The following is a 15,783-nucleotide window of genomic DNA, read 5'->3' as shown; positions in this document are numbered from 1 at the left end:
CTTGCCCAATGTTTGAGTGGTATGTACAGAAAGACAGTGTATGTAATGTTAGTGATGACACTTGAATCTTTTTACTCTGTATAGTTACAAATGTTTTTTGTAGTGTTGGAGTGTTGGCCTTTTCAGATTTAAAACATCTTGGAGAAACAGTCTTCTTTCAGAAAGTTTCAACTATTATGATGAATGCTTCAAGAGCTGTGAGTTGTGAAAATGGCTATTTTACAATAGCAAAAGGAAAAATTTCTGAAATATGACTGTACATTTTAAAGACTATTTGAAAAAAAATGCCAAATGCAGTCTCAGGGGATTTTTGTTTTGTTTTATTTTACTCCCTATATGTTTTTTTTCTTTTAATGCAGATTCCTTTAGCTGCCTAAGAACAGTAGAACTAAAGGGATGAACTCTCTAACGCTGCAGTCCCCTTTTCCAGCAGCACTCATTCATCAGTAGTCTTTTAGGAGTCCATAGGTCGTTGACTTCCCTAAGGAATTCCCAATCTATAGCTTCCAGTTCATATAAAAATCTTGAGCATGGTTTAGTTTGCCCTTTGGGTCATTCCCAATTCCTGTATTCCAGATGGCTGTTTAGATTTACAGTGGACAACAATTCTAATGGAGTGACAGTGGGAGAATCATGTTTTACTGCCATTAGGAGAAGCAGTGCTTGGATAGCTTGGGTACTGTTTTTGGGTCTTAGATGGGACTTAAATGTACCTCTAAAATGAGAAGGAGATGAATGGGATCTAGAGCTACGGGCAGTTTTAGAAGACAAGGCTATGCAGTGAAGACTGGAACCTAGCTTTGTCAGACATGGGCTGCTATGAGGAAAGTTAACTCCATCCCAGCCAGACCCGCTACACAGTTAAATAATTAATTAAAGTGATAGTTACAGCTCTTATACAGAATATTTTTTTTTTTTTTACTGTAAATTGGTTTAAAGCAATTAAAATGCATTTTAGTCTCTGATTTTGTAGTAGCTTAAACTTTTCTGGGTAAGATAGACTTGAATTTTGAAGTTATCTAAAATTGAACGTCAGTCATCACTTGTTTTCTTCCTTCTTCATTCCTATATATTCTTGATACTGAACAGGATTTTTTAAAATCCAAGTTCTGAATGTTAGAGATCCTTCCTAAGAGGGATTAGTCAACTGAAAGGAAGTCTTACTGAGTTTAGTCTGGAATTCTTCTCCAGAGTTGATTTACCTGTAAACACTTTCTTTAGCTGTGTTGATAAAAACCTAATTTACAGAGTAAATTTTTATTCTGTCTTGCCATTAAGTGTGTAAGAAGCAAGATAAATCAAGGCAAAATCAACAGGTGTAGGTGCTCTATGGAAGAAGCAGATCCAAACAAAGACATCTTTGCCAAGCTGCGCCTCCAGGACCTGTACTGTGGTAGAGGATTTTTTTGCCAGTCTGTGAACACCAGTGTATTAGCAGATGGTGACCTTTGGGAAGTAGTTGTGTGTGCTGGGCACAGAAGGAGCAGATGGCTCTGGGAAAACCTCAGACACAACATGCTGAAACAAATTCATAAATATTCAGGGTGTGGTAAAGACTGTCTATGAATATTCCTCTCAAGGCAAATGTGGTGTGGAGGGGTCCTATCCTCTCGTTCTACCCTTGCATACTCCTTGCTGGACATCAGGCATCATGATGCCTCAGTCTGTGGGGCAGTGTCTCAGAGTAAGGATATTTTGGGAGCAGATTTTTGGCTACCTGGTCTCTACAGGGAAGTAGAGAAGGGACTGTACAGGAAACCAGTTTTGATCATTGCCTTAGCGTTTGGGAATTTAATATTTGCTTTGTAGTGGCTGAGTAAATTTTTGAGGTAGAGATGGAATAAAGAGTGTTTCTGAGGTCAGCTGTATTCACAGCTTTCCATTGCTGATAAGAGTATGAGTATCCTCCATGCTGAATTCTTGTTTTGCTTTTGTTGTTGTTTGGTGTTTTTAGACTCCTATGTTGTTTGTTCAACTGATACATGCTTCTGTTGTTGTAAATGAGCCTGGACTAAGGGTAGGTACCAAAAAATCCAAGAGAATAATCAAGCTTCTAGGCTCCATTTATATTTTGAGTGAATTTCTCCCAGGAAAAAATAATATTGTTTTGCTAATAGGTGGCTTTGCTGCCAAGTACCATGTATACCTGCAAAGAAATGAGCAGCATTTTCTTCAGCATAAGATTTTATATACAGAGTAAGATGGACCCTCTGTCCTTGGCTGCTTCTTGCTGACCTTGTGAATGGATTTACACAATCCTGTCTTCAGGTCTCTCAAACAGGTCTTGCTGATGCCATGAATCTGAGAAGTTTTATTTGTTAAAGATCTGTTGGATCACTTATTCCTTTCACTGTGGGTCTGTGCAGAATAACTTCTCATGAAGTATTTTCACTTAAAACTTTTTCATTTGTGGTGATTCATTACTGTTTTATTTCTAATGCTTATGCCACACATTGTTTTTCAAAGGGTCAGTTTTTCAGGGCACTCACCACTGAATGCACTGAATGCTCTGCATTTGTGAGGCTGCACTGAATTTTTGAGCCAAGAGGGAGGCATTATGAACCCACTGCCTGGGATATTGGTAATGAGTTGCTAAAAAGCATCTTTGTAGGAAATGAACACATTTATGATTCAGTCATCAGGGTTTATAGACATTTCCATTTCAAAACTAAATTTCGAGGGTTCCAGTTCGTTGTGGGTTGAACTTGACTGGCTGCCAGATGCCCACCAAGCCATTCTCTCACTCCCTCTCCTCAGCAGGACAGAGGGAGAAAATATGATGAAAACCCCCTCATGAGTCAAGTTGAATGGGAAGAAAGCAAAAGCCACTCACGGGAGTGAAGCAAGAAAAAGAAAATTTATTCCCTACTTTCCATCAGCAGGCCATGTCCAGCCGCTTCCTGGGAAGGTGGGCCTCAGTCCACAAAGTGGTTGATTCAGAAAACAAATGCCTTTATAGAGAATGCCCCCTTCCCCCTTAACTTTTGTTGTTGAGTGTGATGTTTTATGATATGGAATATCCATTTAGTCAGTTTGGCTCAGCTGTCCTGACTGTCCCCTCCCATGTCCTTGCCCACCCTCAGCCTACGGGCCATTGAGTGAGTTTGAGGAGACATGGTTAATGCTGTGCAAGCACTGCTCAGCAGTAGCCAAACCACTGGTGTGCTACCAACACTGTTCTCCCTACAAATACAAGGCACAGCACTATATGGGCTGCTATGAGGAAAGTTAACTCCATCCCAGCCAGACCTGCTACACAGTTAAGTAATTCGGTAGAGTGAAATTTACAGCTCTTATACAGAATATTTTTTTTACTGTAAATTGGTTTAAAGCAATTAAAATGCATTTTAATCTCCTATTTTGTAGTAGGTTAAACTTTTGTGGGCAAGATATTCTTGTATTTTGAAGTTATCTAAAACTGAACATCAGTCATCACTTGTTTTCTTCCTTCTTCATTCCTATATATTCTTGATACCGAATAGGATTTTTAAAAATCCAAGTTCTGAATAACTGATGGCACCTTTATTATTTGACATTTTCTGGAAATGAAGGGATTTTGTTCTTTTGAACTTATAACAGCTAGTGGTTTTAGTGAGCTACACTTCACTGAGCTGTGGTCTTCATGAAACATTACGTTTCTTGGTGATTTTTGTAACTTAAATCTGCATTTTGAAGTTAGACAATCCAATAATGCATATAATAAGTCTGTTAATATTTTAAATAATTTATTTTTTTAATGATTTCGGAGTAGTTTCTCTAAAGGATATAGTTAAACTTAGGCTTGTGAAGTGATTTGTTAATAGAGTGTAGGGGTCCTTTTTATCTGACTGAAGGATTAAAATAATGTGAAGCTAAAACTATCTGGTTCCCTCTGTTGTGTTTTTTAAGATTAATAAAGGTCATTGGAAGTTAATGGCTGGTACATTTGGAACTAATATGCTCTTTCTAGCAATAGGTAATCTCTCTTATAGGCAAGGATGAGCCCATTTCCCATTGTAAGATGTTTTCACTTGCTTGTAATGCCACTAAACTTTAAGCAGTAAGGCTGAACAGTTCCATGTCAGCTCTCTACCTCAGGCTGAATTTGGAATTTTTATGCAAAAAACTCAGTATTTTCCAAGGCTGAGACTAGGACAGACTTCGATTCCCTTACTTGAAATTCCCGACACTGGAAGAAAGTCTTTTGTGTTAGAAGTCCTTGGCCATGGAAGTCTGTCCAAATTAGGTAGTTCTGTATGACTTCAAAAAAAGTTCACATATAATCATAATACATATTTCTTAGCATCAGACAGTCCTGCAATATTGTGTCCACCCTGTTTGTTCAAGGAAGCCTCTGAGAGTCAGTGGGGAGATGGGGAGCCTTTGGTAGAAGTAAAGGGAGGTAACAGGCAACAACAGAAAAAGCATATTTGATAAAGGTATTTGAAGAGACTTAGCAAGAAGCCGTGGAGAGATGGACTAGACTAGTTTAGAAGCTCAGAAGGAGACAAAGTGATGCCTGATAGTAGTGGTAAAATGCAAAGAAAAGGGTTGAACCTGGAGAAGATGAACAGAAGGACATGGGCCGCTGGTCCATGCTTTCCTCAAAAGCCCGAGTGGAAGCGCTGTTTCCTTAGTCTCAGGGTGGTGCACAACAACATACTTGTGTGAAATCTGCCGTCATTCATGTATGAATTTCAGCTAGCCCTACAGGTGGAATACAGAAAAAATGGTTGTTGCTGTGGTTGTTTACTGCAGTATCTCAAGGATTTGTATGATGGGCCTATGTATGAACTGTATACTGTGATAACTATATACCCTGAAACTGCATTTGAAGAAAATCCAAATATTATGAATGTGCACATCAAGGATTAGGACATGCAGGACAAATAGTATTTTATAGCCTTGTGAAACTTGATTTTTGTGATCTAGGGTATTTTTTCCTGTTTATCACTGTCAAAACATTAGGTGCTTGCTGGTGAAAGAAAACTTAGCCAGCCTTGAACTAAAGGGTTGATGCATAAGCTGGATGTTTGCTGGATATTAGTCGTATAAAGGAGAACACTGCTTTTTGTACTACTGCTCTCCCATGTGTTGCAAAATCTGGATGTGTGTAGTGAATAAAGCAGGGGACACAGGAAGTAAAAGGAAAGTGTTATGGATAAGGTTGCTGAATCCATCCGTGGAGACACGGGTCCCAACTTTTTCTTTGCTACAGTTTTGTCTGTTGCTCAGCAGTGACTTAAAGTTTTGCAGATTTCATCATGTTTCTATATATTGAAATTGAGATTCCTCAAGACGGATTTGCAGAAAAAACGAGCATTTGTACAAGTAACTTAAGTCCATAATTTGAACATATTCAAGTGTTGAGAATCTGAGAGTGAACATCCTGAGCCCTCTGTATGTTTTTGGAAATCAACCTTTTTCACCTCAGTTTGCAGGTTGCCCTAGGAAGTGCAGATAATATGATTCCTACTTGCCAGGATGTGTTATGAATATGAATTAATGACTGTGATGAGAGCTATAAAAAAGCTCCTGAGGAAACTAATAAGCCTACCTTGATGGTAGGGTTTGGATAGTCTGGTCTGAAAAAAAGATGCAACCACATATGGAACAGTCTCTGCTGTGTACAGAATAAAGCAGGGGGCCTGTCAACAGCTAATATACGAGTACCTGATTAAAGACAACATCCTAATGCGTATGTGCAAGAGGGACAAATTAAGCTTGTATGGGCAGCCATTCTCTAACTTCTGAATGTTTGACTTCGCAATCTTCTAAATACTCTTTTCATGCAGCATTTTTAGACGTGTAATTTGTGTTTCAACTTGGGGGGAGAATGGTAAACTCATCATGAAGAGAAGCTGGAATGTGAAGCTGTGTATCAGAAGACTCCAGACTTAGATAAAGCTGATTTTTTATGTGAAAATAAGTGCTTGCTTGATGCTGTATTGGCATCTACAGTTCTGTGGTTACTGCTCTGAGAATGAAATGATTACAGAGAGTGGTCTTTCCATGGTTGCACTATGCATGGAGGTGAGCCCATGGCACCCCTGGATGGGGGTTGTTTGGGTAGTGGGGAATTTTGCCCAGTTCCTCCCTATCTCTGTTTGTGGAGGAAGGACGGATTCCCATTTAAGAGCTCAAAGCCTTTCACAAATGCTTTGTTTACAGTAAAAAAAAAAAAAAAAAAAAATTGCTGCATTGCTAGGGGCACATTGCGGAAAATAAAAACAACCCTTTTCTTCTGTATTTTGTGTTCTGTAGGTAAAATACAAAAGAGACTTTGAAGAAAGCAAAGGAAGAGGGTTCAGTATTGTCACCGACACGCCCGAGTTACAAAGACTGAAAAAGACTCAGGAACAAATCAGTAATGTATGTGACTGCCGCCTAAAGTGATTGTAGATGGAGAAATGGTGTGTCTAAGAAAAGGCGTGTTTGTTGGTGTTTCTGATGAAGTCTGTGAGAGTGAAGAATCTGATTTTGGTGACCGATTTGTGTATGGCAGATTTTGAAGTGTGTGTAACTTTATACCATGGACTTGTACAGCACATTGGCAATGTGTGTTCACCTCTCCAGTTTTCAGCAAGTATGCTCAAAAATTTTTCTATACTAAAATGATTTCACACTTTCTGCTTTTTTAATAGACTTCCCAGCAACTAAGAATACTTTTGTGACTTTTTATTTACATGTAAATTATATTAATTATATAGCTATAAAGTTTTGTCTTTTTAGCAGGGGCTGTCAAAATTTGCATAACTGGCAAGATGGAGTTTTCTAGAAGCAGATAAAATTTTGATACTGAGTTTTATAAGAAAATAGATGCAAGACTAAGTTCTGCAAGGTGAGAAAGGAATTACAAAGTAGCAAAATGCAACAATGCATTTCATTAGCTTAGAGTTTGAATGCAGAATGCTTTCAGGAGCGGGATTCTTAAAAATGGGACTTTTCCTGACGTATGTTTTCACTAGGAAAGTTATTTACTTATATTGTATTCCCTTGTAGCATGTTTAACTCACTGCGTTGTGTAATATTGGGTGATATGCAGTGCAAGTTCTGATATGTCTGAAATAGGTAAGAACTAGTGTGTGCTAGAAATGATACAGAATCTACGATTAGCTTGTCCTGGCTTCCCTCCTGGTCATTCTACTGCGAGAACTTGTCTCCGTAGATTAGTTTGTGAAATGTAAAAAAAATACTGGGGCTAACAAATTTCTGGTTTGTGAGAGGGAAAGATGAATTCTTCGGAGTGGCAAAAAGCACGGCCATTAAGACTTCCATTTGGGACCTGGGAAGCTTCAACGATTCCCTGGCTTTAATCAGCTGCATTTTTTATTCAGACCAGTAACTTAAATTAGGTCCTCTCATGACCTACATAGCTTCCTCGAGCAAGAGTGATTCTTTTGTGTGGGGCAGTTCTGGAACGCATCAGGGAGATGAAACGCGCAATGCTCTGATGAATACTGAGTCCCTTGCCGGGGTCTGCTGTGTCAGGAGAGGTGGAGGGGAGCACCCTACAGCAGGTTCGTGGAACTCAGTGCTGGGTATGGCATGCCAAGAAATTTAATCAGATCTCCTGAGCCCAGTACCTTCAACACCAGAATGCAGGACAGTAGGATGCAGTTCGCATGCTATTTTTCTCTCTCTTATTCAAAGCGTATTGGATTTTCTGTTATGGGAAGTGGGAAAATAAAAGCAAAGAAGAAGTTTTGTGAGATAAAAGAGTTTTTTCTTCCCAACTCTGTTGAGTGGGACAATTCTCTTCTAGCAAAAGACCTTGTTACATTATTTATGGTACTGTCTCCTGAACCAAATTTATCTACCTGCCTTTTCAGATGCAGAAATATCCTTTTAAATGTGAAAAGTGTTTTCCTTTAAGTTTTTTTTCTCTATGGTTGGATATGCCACTCCCCTCTCTTCATTCCTAAACACTCAGTCTTAACAATATAGATTTGTTCTATCCAGTCTTAACAATACAGAGTTGTTTTCTTTTCTTCATGTATGTAGCTGATGGGTCTTCCAGGTCTTGGATTCTATTAGAAATAACTAATAATGAATGGCAAAGTGGAATTTTAAAATTTGCATGACAAAATAAGTTTTATTTCATTTATGCTTACAACAAAATAGTCATTTGATTTATGGTATTATATCATAGAAAGATAATTCTTCATAGGCCACAACTTGAATCTAATTAGAACACTCCTGTATTGTAGAAACGCATTCCACACAGAGTAGTTTCTGTATTTATCAGATAAACAGTAGAAATCATGGAATAAGGACCTAAGTAAGGTTCAAAGCCACTGAAAGGTAAGAACTTAATAATTCTAAAATAATTTTACTTTTCATGTATAGCAACATGGAAGAATACTAATATGTATATATTTAATTTTCAGTTTTGTTTTGTTTTCACCTTGGAGTATAACAAACTTCTGAAAGAGCCTATTTGAAACAAAATTGTAACAACTTCCTTGAAGGGGTAAGTGAGCAGTTAAGTGTGTAGCTATTTTTGAAGAAGATAAATAACAGTATAAGGAATGATAACATATCTTATTTAGCATAAATATTTGTAAAATATCATCTTTTGTCCTAAGTTAGACCTAACTAATGGAATGTGTTTTGTGGCTTAATGAATGTATCAGGACCAGAATGGAGTTTCTTAGAAAATAATGAAATTTACCCCAGTGTCTCATATTTTCTAGCATTAAAAACCTAATTCTGCAGATGTAAAACATGCTCATTAGAAAGAATCACAAAGCTTTTCTGGGACATTCAGGTTCAGCTGTCCAAAACTACAACTGTTACAGCTTCTTAGTGCCGAGTTAGCCTGAAAGGTGTAAACCAGAAGTATTGGCTTGCTAGTCTAGATTGATTCAAAGGCTGCATAAACCAAGCAGCTTTTTTTACTGTTGAGGTTGCAGGATTTTTAGCACCCTTTGCACGACTGAACAGGTATTTTAAAATTTACAAATGAATATGTGTGAAAATGTTTATAAGTATTATAAAAAGTATACATGCTTATAAATATTATACAAGTTTATTAGTATTTTTTCAATTGTTCCAAATATACATTTTCTGTCACTTCTGCTGGAGATGTTGCTGCTTCTTGGCCTTGAACATGTAGTTAATACACACAAAATTTATACTGTTCACATAGAGAAATGTGTTAATTTTGTTAAAAGACCTTGCAGTGTTTTTCGTCCATCTTGAGCTTTGAGAGGATTTTCAACATGAATGCAAGTATTGTCAAAATGAAAATAATACTACCTGTTTTTATAGGTGATTTTGCCAATAAGCCTACTGTAAACTGACTTTTACAAGGAACAAGTTAAGGTGGCAAAAGGAAAATAGTAGTTAAAGAAGATGGCAAAAGTCTGTTTATTGATCCATCATGACACATGGGTAAATGAAGAAGTGGGAACTCAATCTAATAATGTTTCCTTTGGGGAAACGGAACACTTTCAGCAGTTTGCTGCCATGAGCTGCAACTTACTGCCACTGCACTTTTATGTTTAGATATATGGCTTGAAGCATGTTTTATCCTATGTGAAATAAGTCACTCTTTCTTAAATCTGTTCCTGGTAAATGTCTGCAAAGTATAAAGCAAAACAGGTGTCCATGCAAATGGATGAAGTGAGAAGCTTTCACTAAGATAAGGACTAGTGCTGGGATAGCAGAGGTTCCTTGGCTTGGTTGTATGGCTGGAAAGGCACATGGAAGCTCTCACGGTGGTTGCCCTCATTACAGTGAGAGCCTGTGGAAGCGTTTCTCACTTCCACATTCATGCTCTTGTGAACTGAAGTCATGTGGGAACAAGAAGCCATTTGCATCTATGCCCTTCTTCCCTTTGAGAGCTTGCAAAATGGAGTCACACAGCTCTTTTATATGCATGTGATTCATTTTCCGGGAGATTTGGATGGTATGTGAAAGGACAACTGTACCTTAAGGTAAAAAAGGAAGATAAGGAAACAGATTGAATTTGTTTTACAAAGCACATTTCTAAGGTATCCTGTTTCGGTGAAGATGGTAAGTTAAGAAGGTTGATAAAGTTAGTCAGTAAAGAGAAAGTCATAGAATCACCTCTGGAGGATGGAGTTGTCTTCCCCATAGATTGGGAGTTGAACTCCTCATTGAAGTTAGTGAAGCCTGTATTGGATGCAGAGAGAGAGAGCACGTGAAATCCACCTTTGGAAAATTGGAAAAGCTGCAAATAAAGCCAACAGGTCTGGTGCCTTTTTTTTTTTTTTTAACAACCTGATTCCAGAAAGTGAATTATTAGAGCTTTTTGCTTAGTTGTGTGAAAATTCATTGAATTATTATGTAAAATTGCACTTTCTTTACATGTAGTGTTTTATTATATACAATAGAATTTTCTTTAAAATCTTGTAACATTCTCAAAAGCAGTGTATATGGATTTGAATGAGGACAGCTATATATTAATCATCTTTAATGAAATAGGTTACATAAAGTTTTTAAGTATCAAGGGTCATATTCTGCCTTCAGTTAAATTTTTACAGCTTTAGGGGAAGCAGCGGAGGACACGATTTTCCCCTAATTTTAATCAGCTAAACACCTGTTTTCTGGAGAAAGACACAAATGATGAGGAATTGGTTACCACCTCAGGTGTGGTACAAATACGTCTTCATGTAGCAACTGAAGGAGGCAAAAAAAATGACATTGCTACTGTGCTTGTGCACATCTGCACATCTGAAACTAGAAACTGGCCCTAACAGGCGTTAGGCCATGGCTCTGTATTTAGAAGCTATTGAGACAGTTGTTCAACCTGTTTACTTGCTCAGATACAATGGTGTCTTAAATTGCCAAAATAGGTTGTGGAAAATTTGTCAGGAGATGTTAACAAGGCCTGGAGCTCTGTTTGTAGGATACTGCGGATACTTGTCTCTAAGGGCTTTTTCCCCTCCATTAAATTCAAGTGAAGGAGAAGAACAGCATGAAAGGGAACAAGAAAAACTGACAGCAACATGAATGTCTACATTTCACAAAACCAACCATGGCACATCAATGAAGAGATTGGGTAAGCATGTTAAATCACATCCAAAAAGAGCTTATATTGTTCTAGGCATTGCTGGGATTTTCACTGCTTCTGAAGTTAATCACAATTTATCTGACTGTCTTTATATTCCTAATAATGATTTTCTTTGTTGTTTCATTTGGAAAATATGTATTTAATTATACATGATAACTACGTCTGCTAACAGACAGAATAGCACTTGCTGACCAGCCTATGAAGTGCCTTGTGCCCGTAGCAGCCATGGAAGTCTTGATGCAGCAAGAGCCTTCTGTTCCCCTTGGTTCCTCTGACAGTTTGACATGAACTATTCATATTTGGTATGTTTTAGGCTTAATTCCACACAACGGCATTTCAGATGTGCTGTATATAACTCATGTGATTAAGCATCTGCCAGTTGTTTTCAACAGCATTTTTTCCTGGTTGGAAGCTAGGAAGTTGAATATGTCATCATTCCTGTGCCAATACCAGTGTATCTCTGCATGAAGGTGGAACTCCTAGTGTGCTCCCGTGCAATGAACCTACATGCATAGAGTCATGTCCAACCTTGTCCCCTTTCCGGATTTGTTTTCTGATCTTGCTTTGTGTAGATACATACAAATGAAAATTGTGAGAAGCCCCAGGTGCTTTGGCTTTCTAATATTTCTGTGTTAAAGTTTTTGACTTCTCATTTTGAGTAAGCAGAAATAATTCTGCCTTTAAATGTATAGTCCTAATAAATGCTTTAGAAATGACTTAGCAAAATATTCACATTAATTTTCATTGACTGTGTGTATTTTTTGCAGATTTTTATATAGCTTTCATATACTGTATAGGTATCAGAAATTTGTAAAATGAATGAACACATGCTGAAGAAATGATGGGTCTAAAGAAATGTAAGTAATATTTACATAGAACTTGTGCTAAATGAGTGACTGGAAACTTTTGAGAAGGCATTTCAAATCTCCATGTGTATTCTACTTGAAAAAGACACGTCTTTCTTTAATGATCATTATCGAAGTATTATGCAAAGTTAAAAAAAGACAGTGTTAAATTAGCCCCATCGGATATGAATTCTTTACCTACATTTTCGGTAAAAAGTCTTGAATTGTTTAAAGGCATGTTGCTTTGTCCAATTTTTCCTGCTTTGATCCCTGTGTGGAACAACAGACACTAAGCATTCAGCTTTGTAATATTTTCTTTCATTCACTGTTTGTTTAGTGTACGGTGTGATATTCTGCACATCATAAAATGTAAAACAACCTCTAACTTCTTTGTGGAGTTTTCCTCAAAACTTCTTTCTCACTTCCTTAACTCTATTGAATGAAATTGTTTTCAGAGTTGTCTAAGAAATGAGGAGGGGTTGGAATCCCCCTTTATGCAGTCCTTCTTTACATGAAGAGCTAGAGCACAGAGATTGAAGCATCCATGCTAATCCAATAAGTGGCACCAAGAGTGAACTATTGCAGGTAGAAGGAGGAACAGCCTTTGCTAGGGAATTTTGCAGCTGTTTGCTGAGGAGCAAAAGATGAGTGGAAATCCAGAGCAGTGTGTTCATGATTCATCAGGCGTGGTGCTGACTTATTTTTTTGTCCCTATAACTTCTCAGGTTCCCTTTTTTTGTCTCCCTTTCTTAATCCTTGTGATATACATGGCAATAACTCCCAACATGTGGGAAGAAAGAGGATTTTTAGACCTCAAAACACCAAATGAAAGGATACTTTTTGGGGTGTCAGATACTCATTATAATTGTTACGTATGAATCTGTCAGTACAGGTGGAATTGCATAATTTAATTGACTTTAACTACTGGAAAAGTTCTGTTGAGCAGGTGGACTTTCAATTTGCAGTAACATATAACTCAGTCATATTTGGTCATGTTCCATGGGAGTAGTAAAACAGATAACCCTAACATGGTGACATTCTTCACCTCCTGAAGATCACCATCCTGGTCCAGAGCAAGAAAAGCATTGGAGTCTGTCAGTGACAGTCAGAAGACTCTTTTATAATGCAGGTGGAAAGGTGCACAGCTCTTCACCAGAAAGAACAGAAGCATTTTGCCATTGAGAAGTTGGAAAATAAACCCCTGCCCAAGAGAGGCAATTGCATTTGGAAAAACTGTTAGCATTAAAACCAGGGATTTATAATGGGTGTCAGAGAGCTATTATAATCCATACTTTCCATAATAGCATTTGGTGTCTAAATTCGGATGAGCATTTGGGGAAATTCATTGAAACACTAACTCCAAATTTATACTGAAGTTCTGGTAAGCTACTAATGTGGGAGAGAAATGCTACATCAGCAAATTTTATAAAGTGGAAGTGCTTGTCTGTCAGAATCGATTGTATTTGGACGTGAATGGCATGTGACCCTGGGACAATTTCTGCATGGGGAGGGCTCCCTTTCAGCAGCCCCACAGTAAGGATGGATAAGTGACCTCAAAAGAACCCTCACAAATGTGAAGCTGAAACTGTCCTCAGAGATGCAGGGGAAAATATTTTAGGTTAAGTGGATCTCTGGTAGTCAAAGGAAGCAGATGTAATGCCTACATAGCTGCCTCTAAAATGCTGTTATTCCATCTGGCTTAATTCTGTAGGCTTGATTAGAAAAAACTCCTTTCTCTCCTTTTTTAGCCAGTATGATATATATTATTATTGTGGTTTAATAATTTTTTTTCTAGGATTTCAGAAGTCCTTTTTATAAATTTATTGAACAAATCGCTGTACTACTGCTTATTTTCTTCTGTATCACTGCTTTCATATGAAATTAGTTGACTACAAAAGTTACAGAGCCTTCATGATGTTAAAGTACATCTCAAAGTTTCAAAAAGTGTTTTTTTTTTTTTTTCTGGTTAAAATAATAATAAAATAGAAATATCTAGTTAGGAGATATGAAAGAAAAAGATACCAATTTATGTCTTACTTGTTTCATCATCTGTTTGTGACATAACATTTATATTGCAAGGCAAGGCTTATATGAAAGACATCAGTAATTTAAGAAACTACTACATAATCTTCAAATATGTAACACAGTGTTTCATGGACTTAATTTTTAATCCGCACTAATTACCGTATCTTGTCAACAGATGCATGTGTTACAGATACAGAAGTAAACTTTTAGGTCAATATGTACTTCTTTAAAACTCTAAACATCCTAACTGGAGGCTAAAATGGCTATGTGAATGTGCATATAAAATTTACTGTTATGCTATTTTCACATTTTGCTGCACTATTGACTCTAGTGCACATGGTGCTTTTGTACTGTAGGTTAGAGAATGAGAAATTCCAAGGTGTAATGAAGAGAGCTACAAAAAGTGTTTTGTGGCAACTGTTGTAAGCACTAGTCTGTCATCTGACTGAAGGATTTGAGTCTTTCATTAAACAGTAGTGACTTCAAGACTTAATTGACTTGGAAAATTCCTGATATTTAAATATGTGGCTTTTTCTGTTGTGGTAGTAAGCAACTGAATCATGACAATACCCAAACAATTTCTTTTTCCTGTATTGCTTGAATATAAGCAATTAAGCAATATAAAAATCACTGACCGTTTTTAAAGAATACATATTTTTGAAGCCAGTGGTTTTTTACTAAATTAAAAAGAGAGTGAAAATAAAAACTCTTTTCATAGTAACTCAACTTGGGAGCTAATTAAAGTGAAGCTTTTAGAGTAAGAAAAAATGAATTAGCCAAAAAGTTGAGAACCAGGACTTAACACCTCCAGAGATCCTTGAGTATTTAAGTGCCTGCTAGGAAAAGAATTTCTTATTTCCTTGTTTTCCTATATTGTCCATTACCCACTTATAATTTCAGCATTTAATTTTGTCTTATCTGATGGCTTTATGCTGTGCATCAGTTGCTATGGCAGCATCTCAGGCAGTAAACCTCCTGCTGAAGAACAAGATGCTCTGCTTCTTCTAAAGCTAATATCAGCTTTAATCTTGATCCCTGGAGATTGGAATGTCTCACCCGTATGATGCTCACAGACTCCATTGACCTTGACAGCAGGGATATCTGGTCCTCTGTGGCACTCAGTTATTTTTTTGCATGTTAACACATATGTCTGTGATTTCCTTAGCCTGTCAATAGATACATTAGTTGTCACAAAGCCAGCCAGCACTGTAGTAGGTGTAAAGATTAAACATTTAACTGTCCTAACACAAGAGGGGAAGTAACAAAAGTTTGCATGTGATGTTTCTGCTTGTGTATACAAAGATCTTGAAGGATAAGAGTTTAGTTTCCCAAAAAGCAGATGAAAGTGACACAAGTATTGCTTTCTAACCCTTTCTGCTCTTGTATATTCAATTACTGATTTAGTTACAGAAATGTTTGTGTACTTTTTTTGAAAGGTTCTTTCTCTGGCTCACATCAACATAATCTGGCTGTTAGCAACCACAATATTTTAATGGAAAGTGAAGTATTTCTTTACAGATCTGCCTTGAGTTAATTTCCGTGTCTCCTGTCTTTCTTCAGTTGGTGACTCGGTGACCCTGTTCAGTACCCCAGAAAGATGAGGCATAAGGGGGCAGATAGTGAATATTTCGCTAAGCAAGACACACGCAGCAAATAGAGGGAGTCTGAACCTCAGTCCCTGTAGTGACTGAATACTGGACTTCTGGAAAGTCTAGTCTGAGGAAAATGAGGTGGGAAATGAGGTGAGAGGTGGTTGTTTTCAGCCTTTCTGAGCCTCACTCCTGTTGCCTTTGCTTTGTTTTGGCTTCCTGCTTTCTTCACTAGGGAATGATGGTGTAAAGTTAATCCCTACCCAGTTTGTCTAGTGCAGCCCTTTTCCAGCCTTTAGACTAG

General features: G+C 37.5%; 1 protein-coding gene across 1 annotated transcript in view; it reads left to right on the top strand.

Annotated features, from left to right (window-relative positions):
- The window catches only part of NEBL (nebulette), a 253,342-nt gene that overhangs the window by 105,275 nt on the left and 132,284 nt on the right, over positions 1–15,783 (top strand). The window contains exon 4 of the mRNA XM_082046648.1: positions 6,244–6,351. Coding sequence (XP_081902774.1) covers positions 6,244–6,351 — 108 coding nt within the window. The remainder of the gene's footprint in view (positions 1–6,243; positions 6,352–15,783) is intronic.

Source organism: Streptopelia decaocto (genome assembly GCF_964273445.1).
Source record: "Streptopelia decaocto genome assembly, chromosome: 2".
NCBI classification, from domain to species: domain Eukaryota; kingdom Metazoa; phylum Chordata; class Aves; order Columbiformes; family Columbidae; genus Streptopelia; species Streptopelia decaocto.
The sequence above is the reverse complement of the archived record's forward strand: the minus strand, read 5'-3'. Positions and strand labels throughout refer to the sequence as shown.